Consider the following 27,814-nt stretch of genomic DNA (forward strand, 5'->3'; position numbering starts at 1 on the left):
ATATATATATATATATAGCCTTTATATAAATATATATATATATAAAGGCCTTTAAATGATTTTTTGAATCAGATGTCAATATTAATGTTGCAAGTAATATTAACATCATAAACACATATGTATGTATGTATATACAGAATATGAATGAATGGATAATGAACTTAAGAATGAGAATGTATATGAACCAGAGCAATCTTTCTTTGGGTTAATTATAATTACTTCTATATGAAATCTCTAAACTTCTAAAGAATTTCCTAGTTTGTATTAAAATGCACTTCAAAAAACCCATGAAAACATAAATTTAGTTGACAGACTACAGTGGGATTCAGAAAAAGACACAGTGAATATAGACTTAGGTGCAGTTTCATGCTGGTGATTTTTCTTTTTTTAAAATGTAAGCCACTAATTGTTTTAAGAAAAAAATTTAAACCAAAAGTCGCATATGAATATTACACACAAACTGAAACATAAGTGACTTTTAGCACAGTGTATACATGCTTACATAAACTCAAATATTTACACATTTAAAACAATTTCCATTTAACATAACAAAGTTCTGAAATACATAAAAGCATTAATACTTTCTGTAAAACTACAATTAAAACATCAATTTCCTACAAGCATATAAAACATCAAGTGCTTTCTTGGAGTTTCAAGTTACCTCTTTAAAACAAGATCTTGTTTGCATATATAGTCTTTCTCCAATAATCAGTATGAACTCTTTATTTCCCCAAGAGGTTTGTTTTTCAGGTACATTATAAGTTCAAGAAAACGGACCCAACAATTATGCAATGTCATTATGTCATAACAACTTAATTGCACATAATGCTTTAAAGTAGGTTTGGATGACGTTCTCAAACACTTTGGTATTTGTTCTTCAGGGACTTCTACTAGAAATGACAGGAATTGTAAGTCCCTTCAATCCCCATTTTGCTTTAAAATGGACAAGTCTTTGGTTAAAGTTTCTACATTTTGGGCATTTATTATTAATTAAAATGGTCCCCAAACCAATAAATGGTGCTACTGTTATTAATTCACAAGACTTCATTTAACTTGCTTCTGATGCAGGAGGCTACAGATATTCATTTACTATAACATGTCATTGATAGTTTCAATCTTTCACTTAAAAGCAGAGAAATCAATAGGTTTACTCAGTATTTCTCTGTTCATTTTCTGTTATAACCTAAACTATACAGTAATTTTCAGTAACTAGAGAGATACTGTTCCACAGTATATGTGATTATGATTGGAAAGATGTACAGAATTAAATTTAGAATTAGCTTACTTGGAATAAGTCAATATTAGACTGTTCAGTAATTCTGCATTAACTATAGGAGGTTGCCAGGTAATGCTTATTTAAAAACCCAAACCATTCCATTTACAAGAGAAATTGTTGCAAATGTATAAAACAGCAGATATACAAGGAGAACACCAAACATACTTTATTAGCACAAAAAAGCAGCCATAACAAGGCACAGCAAGCAGAAACATACATTAGCAGTCAAAGGGTTAGTGTTGCATACAAATATAGCTTTTCTTTTTTGTGGCCTTGGCGACAGCCACTGGGATGTAAAGTAACTTTCTGTAGCAGCAGGTAAGGAAACTAGGGAGCACTCACCAGTGGTACAGAGCACATTAACAGAAAGACACAAGAACAGATTTGACTACTTTAGTGCAAAATGTCTAAGACGGACTGTAAATTCGGTTCAATACTAAGAAGCAAACACTAGAACTTGGTATTACGTCCAAAATAGCTCACTCAAGTAGTATTGCATACTATTCTAAGTGACAAAAAGGTGCTAAGTAAAGTTATTTACAGATACAATGGTTGTACAGTACCTTTTAAATCAGCAATTTAGGTTTCAGATTTTCCATTAAAAATTAAGTGCACTGAAATTCTATAACTTGTACTTAAGCAATTCAGCTATGAGAGTTTACAACAAAGAGATAAATACTGCCATCCAAATTATGAGTTACAGTTTAACAATAATTTCAACGACCAGCAACCACTGGAGTTAGTATCCTCTGACTTGTCTGGGTATCTTCTCGTCTCACTTTCTTCATGGTTCACAAACTCATCATGGGCATAGAAAAAGATCCAACTTTAACGAACCAGCAACTCTACTGCACGTGTCAACTTAAAAAAAAATCACACGCAGGCCTACCTTGCAGCAGCTATTTCCAATGCGCTTTAAGTTAAAGCACTCATTAAAAAATGAATACCTAAGGCCTTAAATAAAATTCTACTACCAACTTTTTCTAAGTCTGAAATTTTAAGAACTACTACTTAGAAAACCTGGTTTACTTAACAGTACCTTTTGCAGAAGAGAAAAGGAGGCTGACTATAAACTATATCCACACTTACGTGAACTGCACTATGCCCTTGTGGCCAGAAATTGCATTTGTGTTTTTTTTCTAAAAGGAAGGCAGTCTTTATGTTTTTGGACTTCCAAACTTGACTTACAGTAACTATAAACATCACTACTTTTGGAAGGTTATAGAAAAATTCTTAGAAAAAATAATTTCAAACATTAGTCATACTGTTGAAATACTCATTCAATATTAATAATTTGTTCTTCAGTAAGAAATAGAATTCTTCATAGCAAATGCCCCAGAGTTGCTTCACTCAGTTACTACAGCCATTAAAAACCAAACTGTCAGCTAAATCGGCAGAATGTTTCTGCAGCCTTACTGAATACCTGTAGCTCTATCCCCTGTTGTCTCAATAGGCACCACATTTACTGAGTAAAAGTAACAGCAGATCGCACCTGACAGATACTAACACTAAGCTTGCATACTGTACTGAAGAAACCTAACACTGATATGTGTGCTTGCTATAGGAACACTGCCTGATGCACAAAAAAGCAGATCTAGTTAATGCCCTTTGGGACAGGAGGGTTTACTTTGCTTTGACTGGTTCTCGTTCTAGCCAGCGAACTCTAACTTTCTGTTTATAATGATACTCTTTTAAAAAATCCTGTAACATCGATGGTAAAGGGAGCCCATCAATTCCATCATACGTCGTGCATCTGCAGATGACTGCACGGCAGATGTACTGCAGGCTAAAAGGGAAAGTCCTGTTTAGTGATATTGTAAGCAATGGTTCAAAAAACATGCAAGAGCTGGGGTCTTTGTAATGTTCCAAAAGTCCTGTTACAGTGGAGGAGTGAAACACACATGGGTCATGGGCATCGAAACTGAAGTTGTGATTCCACTGTTCAATTCGGGCATGCAGGGACCTGTTGTAGCGACGGAAGCTCACAGAGAAGAGGTAGTCCTCTTGTGCAGAGTCCCTGAGCAAAAATGTACCCTCAGGTTTCCCTTCCAGAAGGGCTTCTGCTTCGTAGCGGTCCATCACTCCCCAGTAACAGGGATTACCTGTGATCTGGAGCAAGTCCGGCACGAGGCAGTGTATGTAATCAATCTGCGTGTGGACTTTCCAGGCTCCCTGTCTGCTAACGTGGGCATGGCTGTCTCCAGACACCTGACGTTGCTTCTGCCTCCGTGACTGCAAACACAGCGTGGTTGTGTCCTCTTCTGAGTCACAATTAGCTTGTGGAACTGCAGAACTGTCCCCATTTACTTCAGTCATTCCAGGAGCTAACTTTGGTCCCAGTTTATATAACGGGTTAACCTGTGCAGTGGCTTCGAATGTATGTATTTGTGCGTTGGGCGGGGGGTCTACCCCTTCTTCAATACTAAGCCGCCTTCTCTCTCGAAGCCGATCTTCTTCATCTTCTGTAGAAACCAAGGATGGATCAAATGTATCAAAAAATGTTGAATGTGGGCTCACAGGGGCTGTGTGCTGCTTAATCAAATGCCATTTCTGGGCCAAATCTGAGCCAGCAGGAAAAGGGCATTTCTCAAGCATTAATTCAGAAAGATGTATTTTTCTTTTATTAGAAAATAGGGGTTTTGACTGCTTGCTGTAAGTTCTCATGGGAAAACACAAGCCCACAGTATCCTGCAACCTCTGTCTCAGAGAGCGACTTCCTACAGTCCTGCTGGACACACTGTCCATGTCGTGCACGGAGCTGACGCCGTACCGCCGCTCTCTCCTTTGAAGTCCACTTCGAGTTCTACCAAACTTTTTATCCGTATCCAGTGAACTCTGTGTCTTTGTAGAACAGGAATGTTTCTTCTTCCCACCCCAAGGAGCATGTCGAGAGTAGGAATCTCTTCTTGCAAGTCTTGTTCCTGGGGTGACACATGAGTCATTATCCTTTTCAATGCTTATTTCAACAATCTGAGGAATTTCAGCGGCACAGTTTTGGTTTCTCCTTGAAGAATTCTTTGAAGGGCTTAACCCTAGTTGTAAGGCAACGTTTTCTCTTAAGGGACTGCTTTGCTGCTGAGGAGCTGAGTCTCCTAAACTGATGTTTTTCTCTTTGACAGACAAACATCTGTTGGAGTTCATATCCACATTTTCACTACGGCTTCCTCCCTCATGACCAAAGAGATTCTGACACCTGTACTTGAAGTTATTCCACATTTTCCCCACTTTATCCATTGATTATAAGACCTAAAGACAAAAAATAGAAAAAGAAGAAAATAAGTTAATCAAAGGAGTGTGTGAAAACAAAAAAGGCAGTCAGTACCCATCCCTCTTTTTCTCATGGGAAACATCAGTGGTTTTGGTCAGAAATTTACATTACATCACCCCATTACTGTGATAAGGGTTATGAGACCCTACTGTGACACCATTATTCAAGCAAGTCCTCACTTTCTACTTCCCTTCAAATAGAATACAGAACTCATAGGAAAGCAAAGAAACCCTTTTAATTAAACTCTGGTGGCTTTTTCACATGTGTTGTTGTTGGTAATCATTAAGTTGTGTCTGACACTTTGCAACCCCAAGGACTGTAGGCCACCAGGCTCCTCTGTCCATGGGATTTCCCGGGAAAGAATACTGGAGTGGGTTGCCATTTCCTTCTCCAGGGGATCTTCCCCATCCATGGGATCTCCAGGAATCAAATCTGTATCTCCTGCATTGCAGGTGAATTCTTTACCACTTTAGGCCATTATGACATTGGTTTCTGTCTCCTTACTCTGAATAATTTAGGTACTGCCTCAAGTATTATAAAGGGAAAATATGTTTTACATTGTTGAAATGCATTTTCATTCAACTTCTTAAAAGTGATAATCAGGACCACATTTGTGTAATACATCAAAATTAATTAAAAAAACCTTTAAGCAGTCATCTAATTTCACTTACCAACTAACTCTACTCCACTCATCTAGCAATCTAAGCCTTACAGGTCAATCACTTGTAAAAATTCCTAATCTGCCCTCCTCACCCTATGACATAATTTTTTTCCGTGATTTTGAAGTAGTTTGAGTGTAACAGAAAACAGGAAAAAAGAAAGATAATACGTGTTTAAATAGAAGGTAAGCGTCTCGATTTTTAATCCTGGAAAAACTTGAAAATAACAGAGTAATAGAAAAAAAGTTATGATACTACAGTAATTAAAAAACAAAAACTATGCAGTTTGGGTTTTTTATTCTTGCTCCTTTAAAAAAAATCTAAAGCAGTTCATGGCACTTTACAAGTAAATTATTTTAAGACTATGACATTTATAGGCACGCTGTCTCATTTAGTAACCTAAAAATCAACATTAGATGAAATAGAAAAGCCTAAACTTAAACTTCAACCAGTTTTATCACAATATGACAGCAGAATCTTTTTCTTCTTCTATTCTGACATTTAATATTTATGGCACTTTTCCCCCTGAATTTTTTGTTCATATTTATTTACTATCTCACTGTGTACTATTTTGCACAGTTCAGAATCAGTATTGGAAAACTGAGTTTTGTTTTAACAGTGATAAGAGTCATTAGAGCTGATCTTTCCATAACCGACTAAATCTCTTTGTCAGAAATACTTCCATTTTCAAGAAGCTGACTAGGAGCAAGAGAAATGAACTTTCTTAAGAAGAATTATGTATCTTCCCTTTAGTTTCCTCCAGAAAGGGTCTTGAACTAACAGTGCTCTTGGAATAGTGACAATGCCAACATAGATAATTTATGTCTCTGAAATCATAAAATGTACGGTGAGAGTCCTCTTTATTAAAAGCATACTGTTAAGTACATAGAAATTTGCATGACAGGTGGTATATGTTCTAATAAAATGTTAGATGGGACTGTTAAATCTATTAAACTCTGTCAGAACATTTTGCTTCCTCCTCCTTGTAAAAAAAATCTTTTGTAAGCATTTTTTGAGTCTTAAACCATTTGAACATGTTTTGTTTTTATCATTTATTCTTTATATATTAAGATTTCACTTATGGCCCTATTATTTTTAGGACTAATTCCTGCTCCATTTTTGTTGACTCTAGAATTTGTAGATGTACTCTTCCAACATCCTAGCCCCTTTTAGCCTGGATTCCTTCTCATTTCTTAAAGTTGCTTTTTATTTTTACCTAATTCATACATTTACAGTTTCAAAGGTCAAACACTATTACAAGGCTTATATCAAAAAGGAGTACTGCCTGATACACTCTCTCCATTCTTGATTCCCACTCCCAGGGGTCAAGGAAAGTTACTTTGAATTTTGTTAAGCTGTTTCTGCTGCTGTTTTCCTCACTGTTTCTAGATAATGTGTTCATATGAGTTGACAACATTCTAGGATGGAAATAATTCACCCTCAGAATTTTGAGGGCCTTATTCCACTATTCTAATGGCTTCAATTTGGCTGTTGAAAAGTCTAATGTTATATCAGTTCCCAGTCTTCTGCATGTGACCTGTTTTTATTTCATGAAACACTGCAGCTTCTTTGTATAGTGTGGGACCTTTTTTACACTCATTGTGCCAGGCCCTTTCAATTTCTTTTTACTCCATCATCTTCCCTCCCTCCCTCCTTAAAGTTCATTAGACACTAGACACTAAAATCTAGTGTCTAAAGTTCACTAGACACTAGATTCATCTTCTGATTATCATATGTCTCCTTTTTAAGACTGTCTTTCTTTTCATTTTCTACTGGTAGATTTCTTTGACATCACTATCCAACAGTTCTAGTGTGGTTACAGTTCTTTGTATCACAGTTTTAATTTTCAAGACAAATTTTCTTGTTCTCTGAATGTTCTTTTTAATAGCATCCTATTCCAGCTTCCTGGATATAATACCTCATTTCTCTAAGGATACAAAATTTTAAAACGTTTTCCTTTTTTCTTCTTTTAACATTTTAAATATTTTTATCTGTTTCTTCTAAGTATATTGTTTTTTCTCCTTAAGTCTTTAGGTCTTTGTTTTTGACTTCAGAGGCTTTCTGTAGTGTCTGATGATGCATCAGCACTGACATGTAGATCAGAAGCTTTGTTCGCTGGGGGGTGGGGAGGAGGGGGCGGATGGGGGGCACGGGGGTGGTGCTTGCTGACTGGTTGGCTTTATTACAAGATGATGAGACAATGAGTTGGTTTTTCATTAGGGGATCCTCGAAAGTTACTATCTGTAAGCTTTGTCTCCTGGCTGTTCATCCCGGAAAGAAAGGCTCCAATCTCCTATGTGGGGCATACACTCCTGACTGCCGTGTTCTGAGTACAGGGAAGGCAGGTTGCGAGGTCTTAACTTCAGTATTCCTACTTTCACTTAGTCTCTGTGTTTCAAAAGTGGTGCTTATTTCTGAAAGATATCCCAACTTTAGTTATGACTAAATTTCTTAAACTCCTCCCAGCTCTGACCTCTAGTTTTATTCAAGGTAAAGGAACAGTCATTCCCAGGCTGCTCGGGGTGAAAGACACATGGGAGACTGATGCACGGCTGCCCACTGTGCTGTTTTCAGCTCCGTACTCTACCCTTGCCACCCGAGGTAACTGGTTCCTCACACTTTTGAGCCAGCAGCATAAACTGCTTGCAGAAGCACTGAAGGGTCCTCTTAAATTATCTATAGTGAAAGCAGTTTCTTTTTAATTTCATAGACTGATTCTTTTGTAAAATATCATAAAATTGCTTTAAAAGTGAAATGTAAAAAAGACATGAAATATAAGTGCCAAGTTTCTTACTAGTTGAACAGATATAAAGTAACTGTTAAATTACTATAAAATATTTTAAATGCTTGTTTTTAATTTCTATACTTAACCTGTCAAAAACTGGTAACAAACTGTAGGCTGACACCGGTTCATGGTCCATACTTTGAATAGCTCTGGTGTGGAACTGTGCTGTCTGCTACATGTAGTTATTGAGTCCTTGAAATGTGGTTAGTGCCACATATTGAAATAACAAGTTTGGATATAACTGGTAAAATATTGTAGTAGAATTCATTTCATCTGCTTCTTTTTATTTTTTAAATGTGGCCACTAGAAAATTTTAAATTACATACATGGTTCAAATTATATTTCTACTGGACAGCGCTGATCTAGAGCAGGGGTCAGCAGGCTATAGCCCAGGGAGGAAATCTGGCCTGTGGCCTGCTTCTGTATAGACTCAAGCTAAGAATGGTTTTTACATTTTTAAAAGGATTAAAAAAAACAAAAACAAAAAGCCCAGAAAGAACATTCAACAGAGATCACATGTAGCCTACAAAGTTGAAAGTATTTTATATCTGGCTCATTACAGACAAAGTTTGTTGACCTTGGTCTACTGTATGTAAGATGATAAGCCATACCACCGCAGAAACTAGACGAGTAATATTCAAAAAGTACAGAAATCTCTCATCTCCATGTTTATAAGATACATTTTGTAGCTATCTAAAGATACTTCTTTGACAAGCAAATTATACCTAAAAAAATAACCATTGATTTTAGAAAGCGACCAAACTTAAAACCACGTGTTCTCATATACAGCTCTTTGTAAGCTGTATGAACAAGCTGCATGACAGGCCAGGTGACAGCAGGCAGTTTCTAACACTAAACCTCTGGTTCAGTTTCCTAGAGCATGAAATTTAGCGATCTCTCTCTTCCTAGTGTGGAAGGCTGCTGCTAGATTGCATTGTGACAAAATATCCTAACTGAAACGACTAGTATGCTTCCAATACTCCCTGGGGACAGAAAATGGATTTTTTTCTTGATGTGGGGAATGCAATGTGGGTGGCTGTAATAGTGGGAAGAAAATCCCAATAGTGATTCACAGAAGAGTCCATATAAGAATCAGGAAGACATATCAACTTTCTTAATATTTACAATGTCAGTTTTGAGGTTCTTTGGTTTTTCTGGTTAAATTTTTGGAAATACAGCTAAAACCGTTTGAGCTATTACAACTCTATTACTTTATGGTTTCATATAAAGTTACACAGGGCTTTTTATGAAAAAGTGTTAAATTTCGATTGTATTGATTCTAGATTGAGATCATCCATTAACAATCTTTCACATTTCTATGCTTGCGGAGTTATCTTTAAACCTATCCAAAGCAAATTTCTAAAAAGTCATTCCTTTCCTGAAGGACAATCATAATTTAAATTGGTTTTATAATACTGTAGTAAGTTAAACAGCTTTTGTTGAAAAGTGATAATTAACAGGATAAGCTATAAATCAGAATTATGAAAAATGAGAGGTCAAATTCCATTACTAAAAAATTTATATATATTAACAAAGTAAAGACTGTAGTCAATGGCCCTCTTAATGCCAAGTAGTATCTATTACAAAATTTCCACAAAACAAAGTCATTGAAATAGTTTCCAGGAGTTCATTCCAGTGGAACTGAATCCATACTTTATCAGAAATAAATTAAATTCAACAAATTTTAAGACTACATGGCATGCCATAGTGGGCCGAGAGGAAACATGTGACCCAACTAAACCGCTCCTCTACTGTTTAATCTATCTAGACTACTAATCATAATACCTTTTCAATAGAAAGCTCTTCAGTTTCAGTATAAAAACTGGGACACAGGACTGACTAAAGTATTTCTGTGCCAAAGTCAAGTACAAGATGCAGTTTAGGAGATGCCATTTTTGATTGATATTTTGGTGACATTTCAATAACTTAAAAAAAAAATACAGTGTTTAATATTAAAGACTGATCCAGAAATCCATGGATGCATGGCTGTCATAGCTCTAGTCCCTTAAAATAATCTGAGAACCACTGGGGTTTTTTAGAAAATTATTTTTAAATATTTTTAACATACTTTATAGTCTGTGACATGATCTACATTATCCAACTGTATGCCTACATATCTTTTACACTGTTATTTAATATTATATTCAACCATATAAAACCGCTGTTTTGTGGGTAATAAATGATCATGTAATTCAGTTACAGTATTATACTATACACAGTATATTAATATAGTAGAGCATGTACATGTGGAATCCTCTGACCTAATATACTCAGACTTCTTCCCATCAGCTGAGTTTTACTGAGTTCTAGATCTGTTCATGTCATTTATACTTATTATTATAATTAGGTGATTTAACTGTTAATTAACCTAACAAAATATGGGGGAATGTGAACACTGAGTTGAATAACTTTTGATATACTCAATAAAAGTGAGATACTTCTGTTGCTATATCAGGTATAGGCAAGAAAACAGTTTCAAAGATTAGAAAAAATACTACAAAAATATATAAGGATTCTAAGATCAGAATGCATCAGAAAAGTCTAAACTCTTACGCTACTTAAAAAACCCAAACTATAAATCTTAAATGATATATTAATATTATGAGTATAGTTTCTAAAAGATAAACAATATGGAACTGGCAACTAAACTAATGGACCTATTCTCAAAGAAAAGGCCTTTGTCCCTTAATAAAAAGCCTGACAAATGAACATAGAGTCATGTTCTGAGAGTAGAATACTTAAGGCATGCACCCCTTTTAATGATTTCTTGCTTTAATGGACTTTGTGGACTACTGGTACTGACTGAATCAAAGGAAAGGTCTTCGTTAATAACCAGTTCATCAATTTTATAGCCATGCCAGGTGGGAGTGGTACAAAGTCCTAATGATAACAGGGAGTCATGAGCTAGATTCAGGGATGGTAAGGAAGACTTCTCTCTGAGGAGGTGATATTTCAAAATTCTGTCAGGAAGGATGAGTGAGAATGAACAGTGTCCAACACTGTTGTAGAATACAAGGACAGTGTTCTACAGGCAGAGGAGGCAGCATTTGCAAAGGTCGTGAAGCAGGAAGGAGCATGGCAATGAACAATGGCTGAAGTTAACAGAGACTAGCAAGTGAAGGGAATGAGGCCAAGATGAAGCAGAAGAGGCAGGGCTGTAATCCACAGAGAGAACAGGAAAGGATACTGATGCTGCACAAAGACCACCTCAAAGGTCCAGGTAAGGACCCCACTAGGCTGGTAACAGTGGAGACACAGATTTGAAATGATTAGAAGGCAAATCTACAGGATTAATGATTGCCTTGACATGGTGAAAGAGGAAGAGAAAGGTGTCAAAAAAAGTTTCTGGCTTGGGTGGAAAGAAATGCTATTTCAGAGATAGAAAACACAGTCGATAGAGCAGTTTTGGCAGGTGGGAGGTTGAAGAGAGTTAAGAAACTCAGTTTAGCAAACACTGCAGTTGAGGCTGTCACTGGGACATCCTAGTGAAACCTCATCAGTCCATGAGTGTATATCCAATGATGGATTACTAGACAAGCAGGCGTGATAACCCACTTGCATCTATACTATGAAACTCAAAGACAATGCTTAGAGAAAGATATGATACATAAGATACATACATTATGAATCAATTTATCTATTTAAGTCCAAAATATGTTGTTGAGATAGGCATACATATCTAGTAAGAATATAAAAAGCAGGTAAATGGTTACGTTTGTGGCAAGGGATACAGAGTTAGTGAGAAGCACTTAGGGCGTTTCTAAAGCACTATTAATTTTCTATTTCTTTGGTTGGGTAATGGCTACAATGGTTTTTATTTATTAAATATTTTTTAGACTTCACTTACAATTTTACAGTCTTTCCTGTACACAATACACTGCACAATAAAAGTTTTAAAATTATACAGCCACATTTCGACCACAATGGGAATTAATAAACACTATTTAAAAAGCCACTATGAAAATAAAAGGCTCTCATAACTCTTCAGTAGATGAATTCAAAACTGAAAATTACAGATGATTTAGACAATAGCATATTAACATTTGGGAGATTTTTTTCTATATGCAATTTGGTGATTTATCAAAATGTTCCATTAAAGGATGGAACTGATATTAAAATGTGACAAAGCTAGCACTCAGAAGAAAACCACTAGCTTGTTCCATTTTAAGTGCAATGTGTGAAACAACACTGACCAAAAGAACCCAGAGCAAAAGGCGTATTCATAGGCCTACTGTGAATGCTTGGTGTCTCTAGTCTATGCCTACCTACTATGAAAGTCATGACTCTCTCTGTAGGCTTGTATACCACTCAGAAGTGTTCTGATGTTATTATAACTAATGGATCTATCAACATATGACTAAACTTCACTTCTTTTCTAGAATACTACTTTCAAATATAAGATCAATTAAGAATATGTTTGGATATACATTACCGTATGTAAAATAGATGACCAGTGCAAGGTCGATGCATGAAGCAGGGCACCCAAAGCCGGTGCTCTGGGACAACCTAGAGGGATGGGGTGGGGAAGGAGGCGGCGGGGGGGTTGAGGATGGGGGCGGGACGGACACATGTGTATCTATGGCCAATTCATGCTGATGTATGGCAAAAACCATCACAATATTCTAAAGTAATTGTCCTCCAATTGAAATAAATAAATTAAAAAAATATATATTTGGAACCACATGCTTAATTTCAAGAGATGAAGCTTAGTAATTTCTTGTATTTCTTTCTGCATATTAAAGTAAATACAATAGCACATCTTAAAAAAGAAGAAAAAATGGACATTAAATCAAATTAAGAGTCACAGTGTTCTATAGACTGCCTTAATAAACCCCCCAAAAGACAATTTAAGAGCTATTTCTTTTTCTGATTTAAAAAAAAAAGTATCTAAAATTTGCATGTTCCTTAAATTTTACTCACACAATTCTAATTTCCAGTGTCATACAGGAGAGTGCTCCAACCCATCAAAACCCCAGATTCTTAAACACAGAGTACTTGTAGTGATTCTGCCTGCACTGCGCTTAGGACAACATAGTGAAAAGGGCACAGGCGTGAGACAGTCAGCTGAGGGGGTGAGTGGGGGAGGAGGCTGAACAAGTACAGTCCTTCACATTTCTGAACCTAAATGTCCCACTTGGTAAAATGAGGATAATATCTCCCTCATGGGTTGGATGTGAGGATTAGAATCCATATCTATAAAGCCTTTGGTTCATGGGAGACACTCAAAAGACAGTGGCTGTTACCAGTACTATCTAGCATGAACCTTTAGCTTTCCTTTCTTCTTAAAAATAATTCTCTCTTTCAGTTCTTCTAGGTCATGCCACAAATGTCAGTATTTTCCTATGTACAAAATCTACCAGACTGAAAGTTTTATCATTCAAGATTCTCTATTATTTCCTAAGAAATATTACAGGGATTTCAGTATTCCTTAGCAGTTGAAGCCACAGCTCATCTACAGTCTAAACTAAGCATAGCTAATCTGTATAGTACTAGGCAAGGCCCAGGAACATAGTCCTCATTCATTTTTTTTTAGTGACTCAATATTTCTTTTTAGTTTTTAACACTGCCATCATTTAAATTCTACCATATATATACTGCACGTTAGGGAGGCATAAAATCCTAGTAAGTTATGCTACATTTTCTATGGAGAAAGTATCTTATGTAATATACTAACAAACATACTATTCATTGAAATGTTTCTTATCTGGCCAGCATTATTGGCAGACTGTGGTAGAACACAAAGAACATGTGCTTTCGCTTCAGAAAGCCTTAAAAGCAAATTCAAGCACTCACCAGCTGTGAAATCTGTCTCAGCCTTTCCATCTAAAAATAGAAATAACTACCCCTCTCTTACAAGGGTTTTTAAGAGGATAACATGACATAAAGGTAAGTATAGCTGAGTATATATAACAAGGGCTCAGAAAAGGTAGCTTCTGTTATACTATCTACAGGGCAGCAGAAGTACCACGTACTTCTGGTGGTAGCAGCAAAAAGCAAACTGTTGTTACTAAGCATCAAGGCAGGGTGCGACTAGGTGCTGTTGAGTTGCTCAGTCATGTCCAACTCTTTTGCTACCTCATGGACTGTAGCCCGCCAGGCTCCTTCTGTCCATGGGATTTCCCAGGTAAGGATATTGGAGTGGGTTGTCATTTCCTTCTCCAGGGCATCTTCCCGACCCAGGGATCGAACCCGAGTCTCCTGCATTGGCAGGCAGGTATTTACCACTAAGCCACCACGGAAGTCCAATGTGATTAGTACCTTCTCAGAAATGCCTGTAACATTTCCTAGAGCACAGGGCCAACCCCCTACCCCCAACACACATACACAAGTCTCCCTTAATACCAAAAAGTAAACTAGAAACAAATATCTACCAAGGGAAACAGCTCTAGGTTGAGGAACTTAGTGGATCAAGCTACTACACTGGTTAGCCTTCACTGCTGATTGGGGCCTGTTTAACAATGAGCTCACTGCAGTCCTGCTAATAATTTACAAAGAATATTTAGTTACCAATGGTAAGTGAGCAATTGTAATCTGGAGCATTCCTTCTCTAGGAAGGATATCCATTTTGTAACTCCAGTAGTTTAGTGTCACAAGAAATACAAAGATTCCAAGGACTAAAATAAAATGATTTTTTAAAATAACACTTTCCTTCTATTATCACTATAATACAAACTAAAGGATACTACTTCCTTCTATGCCAAATTATAGGCCTGAAGATAATCCATGGTCTTCAAATAATTTGACAGCTTGTAATGAATGAGTAAAAGAAAGGAAGAAGCCCCATAATCAGGACAACTCTGGTTTTTTATCTAGATCCTTAAATCGGCCTAAGTAAAAGAAATTTTAAACACCTTGAAATGAGTTTATTCTTCAGAAAGATATTTGGGAGCAATACTGGGAGAAGTAAAGACAAATAGGATACCTTTTAACCATTTAAGAAAACTAATTTCAAGAGAAGCACTCTGACTAAAATTATAGACTAGAAACTCCAAGTAATATACCTCACTTTTATGTATTACCATGTTACATACAATTTTATTTTTTTAAAGCAGGACAATCAAAAAACCTTTAGTTTGCTAACAACTGAAATAAAACCTCCCCTATCAAAAGATTAAAAACAAGTAATCTGAAAAGACGATAAAAATATATATTCATTTTAACGTTTACTGATACTACATGCAAAAGTGCACAGCAATTTGGAAACTGCAAATGAAAAAAGGGTGGCAGGGGCAGAGAGGTTTAAAGAGAAGTGCTTTGAGGAAGTGAGCTGACCAGAGCAAGAGACTAAAGAACCTTAGAAAGCATAATAGCCTGGGGCCAGAAACTACATGCATACACACTGTAAGACATTTAAAAGGAACAAACAGATGTAAAACATGAGAAATTTTAAGCCAATAAATTAAAAAGGGTTTTAGAAAGGCTAGATTTTTAGAAAAACATAAAATTTCAAACTAACTCAAGAAAAAATAAAAAACACCAAGCCCATAACTCTAAAAGATTTTGAATCTGTAATGAAAAATCTTTGCATAAGGAAAGCACCAACCCAGGCAAGTGTTCCAGGCAGAAGTCAATCTAACAACTATGATTTCTAAATCACTGGTGGCCAGAGCAAGAGATTAGGGTTAAAAGAGAAGTGAAAGCCACCACAATAAAGCAAGAAAAAGAAATGTTGATTGATTGGGCAGGAAGAAATAAAACTGCCCATTTTCAGATGACATGATTCTCCACATAGAAAAACCTAACGAATCCTGCAGCCATGAAATTAAAAGACGCTTACTCCTTGGAAAGAAAGTTATGACCAACCTAGATAGCATATTGAAAAGCAGAGATATTACTTTGCCAACAAAGGTCCGTCTAGTCAAGGCTATGGTTTTTCCAGTGGTCATGTATGGATGTGAGAGTTGGACTGTGAAGAAGGCTGAGCGCCGAAGAATTGATGCTTTTAAACTGTGGTGTTGGAGAAGACTCTTGAGAGTCCCTTGGACTGCAAGGAGATCCAATCAGTCCATCCTAAAGGAGATCAGTCCTGGGTGTTCATTGGAAGGACTGATGCTGAGGCTGAAACTCCAATACTTTGGCCACCTCATGCGAAGAGTTGATTCATTGGAAAAGACCCTGATGCTGGAGGGATTGGGGGCAGGAGGAAAAGGGGACGACAGAGGATGAGATGGCTGGATGGCATTACCGACTCGATGGACATGAGTCTGAGTGAACTCCGGGAGTTGGTGATGGACAGGGAAGTCCAGCGTGCTGTGATTCATGGGGTCGCTAAGAGTTGGACATGACTGAGAGACTGAACTGAACTGAACAAATCCTAAAAAAAAAGGAAAAGAAAACCCAGCAGGGTTGCAGGATACAAGATCTATATGCTAAAAACAAACACGTGGAAACTGAAGAGATGCAACAATGAACATGACTGTAACCCACTCCAGTACTCTTGCCTGGAAAATCCCATGGACGGAGGAGCCTGGTAGGCTGCAGTCCATGGGGTCACTAAGAGTCAGACATGACTGAGCAACTTCCCTTTCACTTTTCACTTTCATGCATTGGAGAAGGAAATGGCAACCCACTCCAGTGTTCTTGCCTGGAGAATCCCAGGGATGGCGGAGCCTGGTGGGCTGCCGTCTGTGGGGTCGCACAGAGTTGGACACGACTGAAATGACTTAGTAGTAGGTCATTTCTTCACTCTTTAGGCAAAGCCCTAACTTTTGTATGCTTTGGAAGTATGAGATTCAAACTGCAAGGGGAGAAATACAGACATCCTAGTTACCACTGCCTTTACACTTCCGCTAGGGAAGGGTGAACTGGAAAATGTGGTCTGCAGTCCACCCGAGAGCCCCGTCAGGTCCATGCCTCCCCGCTGTTTTCCACTGCCATCTCCCAGGTTCAGTCTTCATCATCATTTGCATACACTACTTGAAACAGCTGCTTAAGTAAGGCATCTTCCTTCACTCTCACTCCCCTCTAGAACATCTGCCTTAAGATTGATCCCAGGATTTCAAGCAGCGAAGAAAAGTCAAGGGACTCTATGTCTGGCTCTTCCTCTACACTTTAAGATCTCAGCACAAAAGGAGCAACAAATCAACAGTTATCAGTATTATAACTGAGGAATAGAAAGATACAGCTGAAACCATATCACCTGGAGAAATAAGGTAACCGGATGGTTGTTGTAGGGATATAAAGAGTCTTTCTCCAGGAAGAATTCTGAGTGGTCACTTTTTAATCCTTAGGAAGACAAAAACAAAGAAACTCTTAGAAAAAAATTAGTATTTCAACTAGTTAAAAATGTAAATAAACAACCAGAAGTAGGTTGTAAGGAGTCTTTCATGGGAGATGTTAAAGAGGATAAGCAACCCTCTGTCTCCAGCCAGCCCAGGGAGTCCTCTCTCTACAAGCAACTACATTAACTAACCTCAACGATCTGTGATTTTTTAAAATATCAGAACTTAAAAGTATAGCATTCCACAAATAGAGTCATGTTATTTAAGATCTACCAGCAGCAAGCACATCAGATGCAATTCTGAGTCCTAATCATACTACGGTGCGATTAAGGTATAATCCCCTAATGTCCAACATAGTGAGCTATTCTAACGGTCTTGTACTCTATGTAACTAGTCAGCTTTCAGTCAGGTGCTGATTTAATGTTCAATTTAAACACTAAAGGTTCAGGGTCAGCTGAAAAGCAACAACAAAAACCCTCATAATAGCAATACTATTTTGTCACAAACTTTCTCCTTCCTGTCTTCCCTTACAAAAACCTTCTCAGCACAGTTTAAGAGATATTTACTTGCCCTACATACAGCTTAAAAATGAGGGTTATTTTTACAGATAAAGTAAGTTTAAATTGTGTCAAAGATACACGGAGCAATTTGAAGTACAGTTAATTCTCAATATTCTTTGATAATAAAGAAAGCAGTACTTTATTAAAAAATTAGATATTATGTCAGATCTGAAATGAATTAAGATTTAGTATTTACTTAAACTGTTCACATTTTAACTGTCTGAAGTAAAAATAGCAAGTAAAAATAGTTTGTTATTGCTTGCAGGTAATTCTGGAAACCTACTTATATGAGATAATTCTTGACCTTGTCAAATAATTAATTGGCTAATTTTCACAATGAAATGTCACACTTTCCAGTTAAACACTTGGATCTAATGTGTATGAACCATTCCACAATTGCTATTTCTAACTGGAATCACAAATACACACAAATCAAAATCTAATTTTTAAAAATCTCAATTATTATGCTGAAAGAGTTAGAGAAATATCTAACCAACCACAGACATTTTCTAAACTCTCCCTCTTATCAAATAACTTAACCAGAAAGACACCTATGTGGTTTGTATTATTTTGACTCCTGCAGATATAGTATTTTATCAGAATTAAAACTTAATATTATGCCCTTAACTTTTATTAAGAGTTTATAAAATAAATGGCCTTCTATTATTCCACGTCCTATAAAAATGGTATCAAAGACATCATTCCTCATATAAAGATACACACAAAAAATTCCTCTGACTTTACTGCCAAGATTTCTCTCTCAAGAACACTGATCTGCTTCCTTTAAGCAGACAATGAGAAACATGTAACTCATTGTTCCTCCTCTTTTCTGCTATTACTAACAGGAAACCTGAATGGAAGGCCTACAGACTTGGAAATTACCCCTCCCACTCCCTTGCCTCAGTATAAGTCAATTATCACCATACTAAATGTCCAAGTGTAGATTTATTGTTAAATCATTTTTTTCTCTTAAGGAGATGGGAGTAAAAATAAAGCTAACAGATTTTCTTAAACTAGAAAACTCTGTAATTCTGAATCTAAATTTTGTAATCTTTCCAACATAAAAGGAATGGATGAGCATTTCAATGGACTGTAAAAACAGACTAACCATAAATAAAAAAATAAACATAAGAGACTGTCTAACCTATCAAAGAAGAGATGGGAAAGTCTATTTAAACAAAATGCTGAAGAAAGAAATCAAAAGGAAATTATCAAAATACTTAATAGTTGAATATTTTAAACTTTTACATGTCAAAAAATGCCATAAACAAAATTAAAGGACAAATGGTATGCTACATAAAAAACTTTCAACATATGACGAAGTATTAATATATTTATAAGAAAAAGATAAAGCACAACACCACAAATAGAAAACAGCAAAGGGTATGTCCAGAGGAAAAAAAAATCACAAAATCAGATAAAACACTTGACCAATAAATGTATGAAAAAAGGTCATTCTTAGAATTTACTAGACATCCAAAGCAAAGTGTAATATAAGATTTTTTACTTACCAACTCGGCAAAGTTTGTTTCCCTTATTTTACATTTTAATGGTACTATCTAAACGTGGTATTGAGAAGCTTGTATTCTTACAAACCTGAGGACACAAATTCGCATGGCGTTTCAAGAAGGAAATTTTATGTTATCAAAACTTTAAAATAGATGTGTATACTTTTTGACAAGACTTCACAATTAGAAATATATTCCAAGAAAATAATTAGGTAAAGACACAAAGGTTTATATACAAAGAGATATTCATCATAGCCTAAGTAATATTAGCAAAAATTGGGGAAAAACTGTATTGTTAACAGAGGACTAGTTAAATAAATTGTGGTGCTTTCATTGACTGGAATAATAGACATCAAAACCATGTTTCTGGAGCATTTAGTGTTTTGGAAATGTTCATTATATAAAATAAATATGGTAATAAAATGTATTTAATAAATTTATTTAAAATTTATTTAAATTTATTTAATAAAATTTATTTTTATTTAATAAAAACATATTAACAAATATGGTAATAAAATAAAATTAGTATGTAAACTAACCTCAACACATAAATACAAACATTTTAATAAAAAGATTATGGATAGCAAATACCACTATAGTTATTTTGGGAGGTGTTCAATTATATTAATTGATCATTTTTTTCTTTCTTTTCTGTATTCCTGTTTTCTTTTCTGTCTTTTCCAAGATATTACTTTCAAATGTAATATATTAATTACCTAGTTGGAAAAATGCTATTTCAAAAGGAAGTAGATCTTGAAAAACACCAATCTGATTTCATCTTATAAAACCCATATTATGTGTAAAATGCAGAATAAACGAAGTATTTTTAAAAGCTTTTTAAAGAAAAGGTGGGGGAAGAGTGAGTTAGAAAAGATACAAAGAAATGGGGGTTGAAGGGGCTGATAAACACAATCAGTAGAGAAAACAATAACAAATACAGAGCTCTCCATTAAAGCCAACCTGATTCTCAAACAGTATTTGGGATCAGCAGTAAATAACACCTGACTGGGAAGCAGGAAATACTCTTTGCCAAAGAGCACCGATAGTAAGTAATATGCATTCTTTTGTGTATGGTAAGACTATTTATAGAATAACCAACAGAAATAGATTATGTGATGCAATACAACTGTAACACTTCTAGTACAGCTGAGCTTAGAAGATGAGTTTCCAACATGCAATAAAAAGAAGATAAAAAGCAGTGGTAGGAATGGTGGGAATTCTATTGTTATAAAAATGTTAATCAAAAAAGGAGCACTCTGATGTGAATTCAACCCTATCACCTTAGTATCTTCAGTGAAACTCCAGTCATCTCTATACTAACAGACTATTTCTCCAATTATATTACCTTTATCACTACTGTAACATATTGTATCTTAAGGCAATTTCTAATTATAAGAGAAACACTTTATTACCAAGGTTTTTTTCTACTTAACTCCATATGGTTATAACTGTTTTGCTATATACACAAAGAGCCATTCTGAGACAGAAAGCCTATAAACATTTGGCATAGCAGCTTCAACTAAACGTTCCACTAAAGGAAAACATGAAACATTCTATTATATACTAGTAGATTACTTCAAATGTTATAAATCAAACAAATTAGTTAATTCAGTAGCTTATAAAATTTAAGAATACAATGCTCCTTGGCAAGACATTATTGTGCCACAATATTTATTCTAAGATGTTTTTCTTTGTGAAAGAATCTAAGTTCTTGTCCCTATTCTTCATCCTTCTATGTAAGGCATAGATTCTGCTTTCTTATTTAATAGCATGGGAGAAGAAATCCAGTGTCCTGGATGTGATTTATGATTTATTTAACTAGTCTCATCAGTTGAAATGAAGCTAACTGGGGGGGGGGGAAACCTTATTTAAGGGGTGGGAGGTGGGAGGGAGGTTCAAGAGGGAGGGGACATATGTGTACTATGGTTGGTTCATGTTGATATAAGGCAGAAACCATCACAATATTGTAAAGCAATTATCCCCCAATTAATAATAAATAAACTTAAAACACTTATTTAAGAGTTTCTCGGGTATGTAGAAGTTAGGAGAAAATGTGCTCTAGCTGTTACTGTTATAATCAGTGATCCTACTTTCCAGGACCAGTTCTCACCTCGAGTACAGCTGGATTTGTACCACACATTCCACCCACTTTTCAGTCCACTACGAGCCTAAAAAAAATCTGTCTCATTTTGGCTTCTCCTTCGCAACTCAAATACACTATATCTAAAGTTAATTCAAGAACTTTCCCAAAAATGGGATATCAGTCACATTTCTATGGAATTTCTCAGAAAAATTTTCATTTTGCTCTTCTTCCACTTGACACAATTATACTTACTGTTATTTAGTTCAATAGATTTCCCCCCCAGAATGGCTCTCAAATTTACCTTTTTTTCTGCACTTTCACTGCCAGAAACCCCGTCCAAATTTCCATTGCCACTTTCCTAGATTTCTGCAACACCTTTGTCTCTCTTCTGTTCCTGCCAGACTCATTTCCCTTCCGGAACATCCAGCAGTCACACACACCTTCTGGTACCTCACTGTCACTCACTGCCATCCATAGTCGTGCCCCATTTTAGTCGAACTTATTTCTTACTCTAAAACACCGCCACTATTTTGTCCTTTACTATTCACTTCGATTTTTCATGTTTATATCAATTTCTGATTCCCCTAAAAGAATTCAGAGCTAACACCACAATGTGTTGTTCTCTTCTCCTCAGATCCTTTCAGGCGTGTCAGTTTTATCTCTTAACTGTACTAAAAGATTTAAGTGACAAGGAAGTCTGAGACTGCCTCTTGTAACTCAAAACACCTAGGGGCCGGATGGAAACTTACATTCAGACTTTCAGGGAAAAGACAAAATGTTAAAACAGAGCCAGGGTTCTCTATTCTATTCTGGTGCTTTGGTCTTGGTTCACATAACTGAGTAAATCAACAGCTGGTCTGTGGTTGGCCAGGTAAGTATGACTCACCATTCTGCCAAACTGACCAATCAGCTGCAGTGGGAAGGTATCTATGAGATTCTGTTTAAACCACTGGACATGCACTTTGTATTTATGTAACTTTGAAAATTTAATCAGAATTTTAGTAAAACAATTTAATCGCTAATTTGGACTTTGTATCTAGTGGGACAGAGGTCAATATCCAGAATTTTCTAGGCTCAGACATGCTGTGGTTCTGGTGAGGGATGGGTGGCGATGACTCCAACAATGTGTGTGTACTTACTGCCACGGAACAGTATACTTAAAAATGGTTAAAACGGTAACTCTTAGGTAAATTTTACTACAATTGTTTAAAATGGCATAATACAGAGAATATACAACCTTTTATTTTTCGTTGTTCCTGACACTAGTCATTTTTATTTATTTTCTTTGTCAGAAACATAGGAATTCTATTACTCATGGCACATCAAGAAGCATATTATATATGGAATGGACAAAGTTCTACTGTATAGCAGAGAAATATATTCAGTATCCTGATAAACCATAACAGGAAAGAATATATATAAAAATGTATATATATCTATGTGTAACTGAGTCATTTTGCTATTCAGCAGAAATGAACACAACATTGTAAATTAACTATATACTTGAGTAAAATTTTCTTAAATGAAGCATGATTCTTATTTATATACAACATTTTAAATAACTCTGTGTTCTGTGTGGTCAATTTTGAGGCATTACTGAAAAGAAGCCATGCCCGCTACTATTGGCAGTGTCCACTTCCCTCTACAAAATGGCGAAAAAAGAAAAAAAAAAACTTAGGTCTAAGAAATCAGTGTCTATATAAACAGCTTCCCTTGTTCACATGGATATTTAAATATCATTGCCTGCTTTTGTCTCTGATAATTTTGCCATAATTTTCCTGAATGCCTTTAGAAGTCCACAATCTGGTGGAGAAGATACATGAATTCTAATACAACCTAAATGCTAATTTGAGTGCTGTCCAGAACACAAAGCACAATGCAACCATCTCTAGCTGGGCAACTGTGGCATACTGCTAGCTGTATTCCATACATGTTCTCCCTTTCTTCCATAATAATACGATTAGCTGGTACAGAGCCACCCAGAATAAAGACTCTATTTCCAGATCTTCCCTGGGGCCAGTGAGATGTAAGCAGATACGTAATTTGGCAGCTTTAGGGAAATTTTATGAGACAGCTCAGGAATATCCTTAGTCCCTTTTTGTGTTCCCTTCCTTTATACATGGTAGTACATAAAATAGACTACCTCCATTTTGGATGGTGAGGACAAGGGTTAAATCTGAGAGATTCTGCCACCCTGAGGGAGACATCACTTCTCGAATGACATCATGAAGCAGAGCTGTCATTTCAGCCCTATGCTGCATATTCCACTGTTGCAGAAGAGGAATAAATCCTCTCTTTAGACCGTTGTTATTTTGTAGGTTCTGTTGCTTGCCATTGTACCTAATCCTAACTAACACAGAGGGTCAAGGAAGACTTCACAGAAAAGGTGATATTGAGCTGGGTTTTGAAAAATGAACAGCTGACTGATGAGTGAGTGGAGAAAGGTATTTAAGGCAGAGACAGAGGACAGGATCTGGCCTCCCAAAGGAGAGGTGTGTTCAGGTGGCTGAAGGACAGGGTAGGTGGCGTGAAATAAAAAGAAAACGCAACTTGAAAAGCTGGAAATAAAGACTCTAAACATGATATGCTTAAAAAGGGTGCTTCTCTTCCTGTACTTGGTTGTACTGAATGACTATGACTTCCCTGAAGATTCTCTGCATATTCTAGAAGAGCCAAATGGCTCAGTGAGAAAACAAAGCATTATTTCTATTAGAAAAGGACACACTGTTATTTCTGTAAATCCTGAGGACTAGAAGAAGTAATATTTGGCACCAAGATTACGAGTTCTGAGAGTGTGAAGGGAGAAAACATGGACAGTGCAAAAAAAGGAGCATACATACAATATGGCAACGTCTGGATGAGGCAAAGATTAGAATCTGCCTTTTAAAGCAAACGGAGGTCTGTGAATTACAGTATAAATATGGCCATCTGATTGTAACACACTTTATTTTTATTGTATACCTATACCCATGGGTTCTTTTCAAAGTGGCTATCAGAGACTATCATATAAGTAATAACTGAACAGCATCTAGTCCACAGTAAGAACTTGGTATTTGATGGTCAAACTCCTTTCACCATCAAAGAAGAGTTATAAAAATGAGGAGGGAGCAAAAACAAACAAACAAAATAGCATTAAGGTTATTAAGAGTTTTAACTTTTATTCATGCAAGTAGTAGTATTTTCTGCAATAATCATATATTATTTTTGAAAAATTTTAGTTTTATAATTAAGGAAACAAGCAACCACCAATGCCCCATCAAAAAAATAAAAAAGCAGCAGCAACTATTTAAAGTATTACAGACAAAACACTGAGTATATGGCCTCCATAAATCCATAATCTAATAATTATATTCTCCAAAGTTTCAAAGATCCAAAAATTCTTTTAAGAAGTCTCTCAATGTTTCCATTATTTTTGTCTCTAGTTCTCCCTAAACTTAAATATAGCATTTTACCCTTCTAAAAATGTTTATTACTTGCTGACCAGACCCTAAATACTGTATGGAATACTGGAATTTATTAACTGGAAGACTGCAGGACATGATTGTTTTTTTTTTAATATATATTTTATCCTGATATTCTTGTTTTCAATTAGTTTTAAAGTATCTTTGGTATCTTCAACGAGATTGAGAGGTTTATCAGTACTGTCCTCTGGTAACTGGCATCAAAATATGCTATGGAATCCTGTGAGGAAAGATACACTTTTTTAAGGGGTGGGCTAGATGGCTTTCTTTATTTAGACTTGTAATTAAAATCGTTTGTATCTAACTTTTGCTGGGAAGACTCTAGATATATCTAGCTATATCTTAACCCCTGAATTTCATCTGATTATTAGTTATCCCTTACAATAGTTATCCTTTATTATAAAACAATTTGGGCAAAAACAGGAATTCCAATGGGCAAAGAGACTTTTTGGCCCATGTAATTATTTCTCAATGAATGCACGACAATACAACTTCTGCAGTAGTGATTAGCCACATCATTTTTAAACATTATATAAATAAAGCTAACAGTGAAACTAGCTACTGTGGAAGCTGGTTATATTAATAAATTCACTGGACTCCTCACCATACAGAAGACTAACTTTCAAGGTCCTAGCCCTTAAAACCAAGAAACAAGGGTTTCAGTAGTAATGCCTTCTAGGAACACAGAAAGGACACAGTTGCTAGTAAGCATCTACAGCTTTGATAATATTCTCGAAAGGGTCAAGGCTATCAAAGAGCCACACTGCTGCTGCTACTGCTAAGTCGCTTCAGTTGTGTCTGACTCTGTGCGACCCCATAGACGGCAGCCCACCAGGCTCTGCCATCCCTGGGATTCTCTAGGCAAGAACACTGGAGTGGGTTGCCATTTCCTTCTCCATTGCGTGAAAGTGAAAGTGAAGTTGCTCAGTCGCAACCGACTCATAGCGACCCCATGGAATGCAGCCTACCAGGCTCCTCCATCCATGGGATTTTCTAGGCAAGAGTACTGGAGTGGCTTGCCATTGCCTTCTCCGATCAAAGAGCCACACTAGTTCCTCCCTATCCCACGAGATTCCCAGATTCCAGCTGAGTCTCCTTCAGTCTACCTGCCATTCTGTCACAGTGAGTGACAGAAACAGTCACTCACTGTAGCACAGTGAGTGCTACAGAAACCAGTGATAGAAAATATAATTCACAGTTGAAAATTTTCAGTGTTCGCTACCCACTAAGGGATAAAACGTAAATTCTTTAAAGTGGTATTCAGGGCCATTGAGAATTTGGCCCCTGCCTAACTATTATGTTTTATTAACTATGTTTCCTTTCTTTGCTTCTCTCCTTCCATCCAAGTTATAACCTTCTTTAACGCTGAACTACGTAAGAGTTTCTCAAACATACCAGGCTTACATCTGCCTGTTTTTTCAGGTGCTGCTGTTCACCCTGCCTGGAATGCCCTCCTTCTACCTATGTCATTCCTGGCAAAACACTATTTATTTGCCAAGTCTCAGTTCAACTGTCTTCTCTGTCAAGTCTTCCAAGACTCCTCCAGGTTGACCAAAGAGCTCCACTTCCAGAGGTGTGCTGGTTAAATCAGGTCTCAGAAGGGGAAAAAAGCCCTGTTACACTCAGTTCTGCTCTAACATTTGTTTAGAAAACTTAAATCTGTTTCACTGCCCTTGTTTCACTACGGAACAACAAGAGCACCACAGGAACGCCACTGGCTTATGCGCTTTTAACACTGGATGAATGCAGAAAACTGCACCCAGCAGCACTGAGCCCTGCGCCCAGGAATACACAGAACATACACATGCCTCCAGCACCTTCCAGCTACTTCAGCCCACCTCCCGTCGGGAGCCTCACCCATCCACATCAGGTGTTAACTCTGCCTCAGGTATCAGACGCCTTCCCTCCACCATTCCACAACTCACAAGAGGCAATCTCCCCCACACCCACTTCACAAGCAAACAGGGTGCTTTCAAGTTAAAGCACCCTATTTATAATAATGTTTATTTTTTTCTTAACCATTTCCATTTTAATATGCAAAACTGTTTTACTGTTTTAATTAGGTTTCTCCTTTTTTTTTTTAAACAAAGAGATGTGTGGCTGAGGAAGTTTCAGTAGTGTGTCCCAATCCCATTTTTCCCTACACTTAATGATTTTTAGGAATGCACTTGTCCTGTTACAGAGGAACTGACTATATACATAACATTTCTGATTTGTGTGGTGTACATACCACCACAGTTCAGTTCACTTCAGTTCAGTCGCTCAATCGTGTCCGACTCTTAGCGACCCCATGAACTGCAGCACGCCAGGCCTCCCTGTCCATCACCAACTCCCGGAGTTCACTCAAACACATATCCATCGAGTCGGTGATGCCATCCAGCCATCTCATCCTCTGTTGTCCCCTTCTCCTCCTGCCCCCAATCCCTCCCAGCATCAGAGTCTTTTCCAATGAGTCAACTCTTCCCATCAGGTGGCCAAAGTACTGGAGTTTCAGCTTTAGCATCATTCCTTCCAAAGAAATCCCAGGGCTGATCTCCTTTAGAATGGACTGGTTGGATCTCCTTGCAGTCCAAGGGACTCTCAAGAGTCTTCTCCAACACCACAGTTCAAAAGCGTCAATTCTTCAGCATTGAGCTTTCTTCACAGTCCAACTCTCACATCCATACATGACCACCGGAAAAACCACAGCCTTGACTAGATGTACCTTTGTTGGCAAAGTAATGTCTCTGCTTTTGAATATGCTATCTAGGTTGGTCATAACTTTCCTTCCAAGGAGTAAGCGTCTTTTAATTTCATGGTTGCAATCACCATCTGCAGTGATTTTGGAGCCCCCCAAAATAAAGTCTGACACTGTTTCCCCATCTATTTCCCATGGGGGAAATGGGATGGGACCAGATGCCATGATCTTCGTTTCCTGAATGTTGAGCTTTAAGCCAACTTTTTCACTCTCCTCTTTCACTTTCATCAAGAGGCTTTTTAGTTCCTCTTCCCTT

At 36.8% G+C, this 27,814-nt stretch overlaps 1 protein-coding gene across 5 annotated transcripts in view; it reads right to left on the minus strand.

Moving 5' to 3' along the window:
* Positions 1 to 1,418: 1,418 nt before the first annotated feature.
* SOCS5 (suppressor of cytokine signaling 5) overlaps positions 1,419 to 27,814 on the minus strand; it is a 64,946-nt gene continuing 38,550 nt past the window's right edge. For all 5 annotated transcript variants that reach the window (XM_070379629.1, XM_070379631.1, XM_070379628.1 and 2 more), the window contains exon 2: positions 1,419 to 4,522. In XM_070379629.1, the coding sequence (XP_070235730.1) occupies positions 2,900 to 4,510 (1,611 nt within the window). In that variant the 5' untranslated portion in view covers positions 4,511 to 4,522 and the 3' untranslated portion in view covers positions 1,419 to 2,899. The remainder of the gene's footprint in view (positions 4,523 to 27,814) is intronic.

The sequence above is a fragment of the Bos mutus genome, chromosome 11, assembly GCF_027580195.1.
Source record: "Bos mutus isolate GX-2022 chromosome 11, NWIPB_WYAK_1.1, whole genome shotgun sequence".
NCBI lineage: Eukaryota > Metazoa > Chordata > Mammalia > Artiodactyla > Bovidae > Bos > Bos mutus.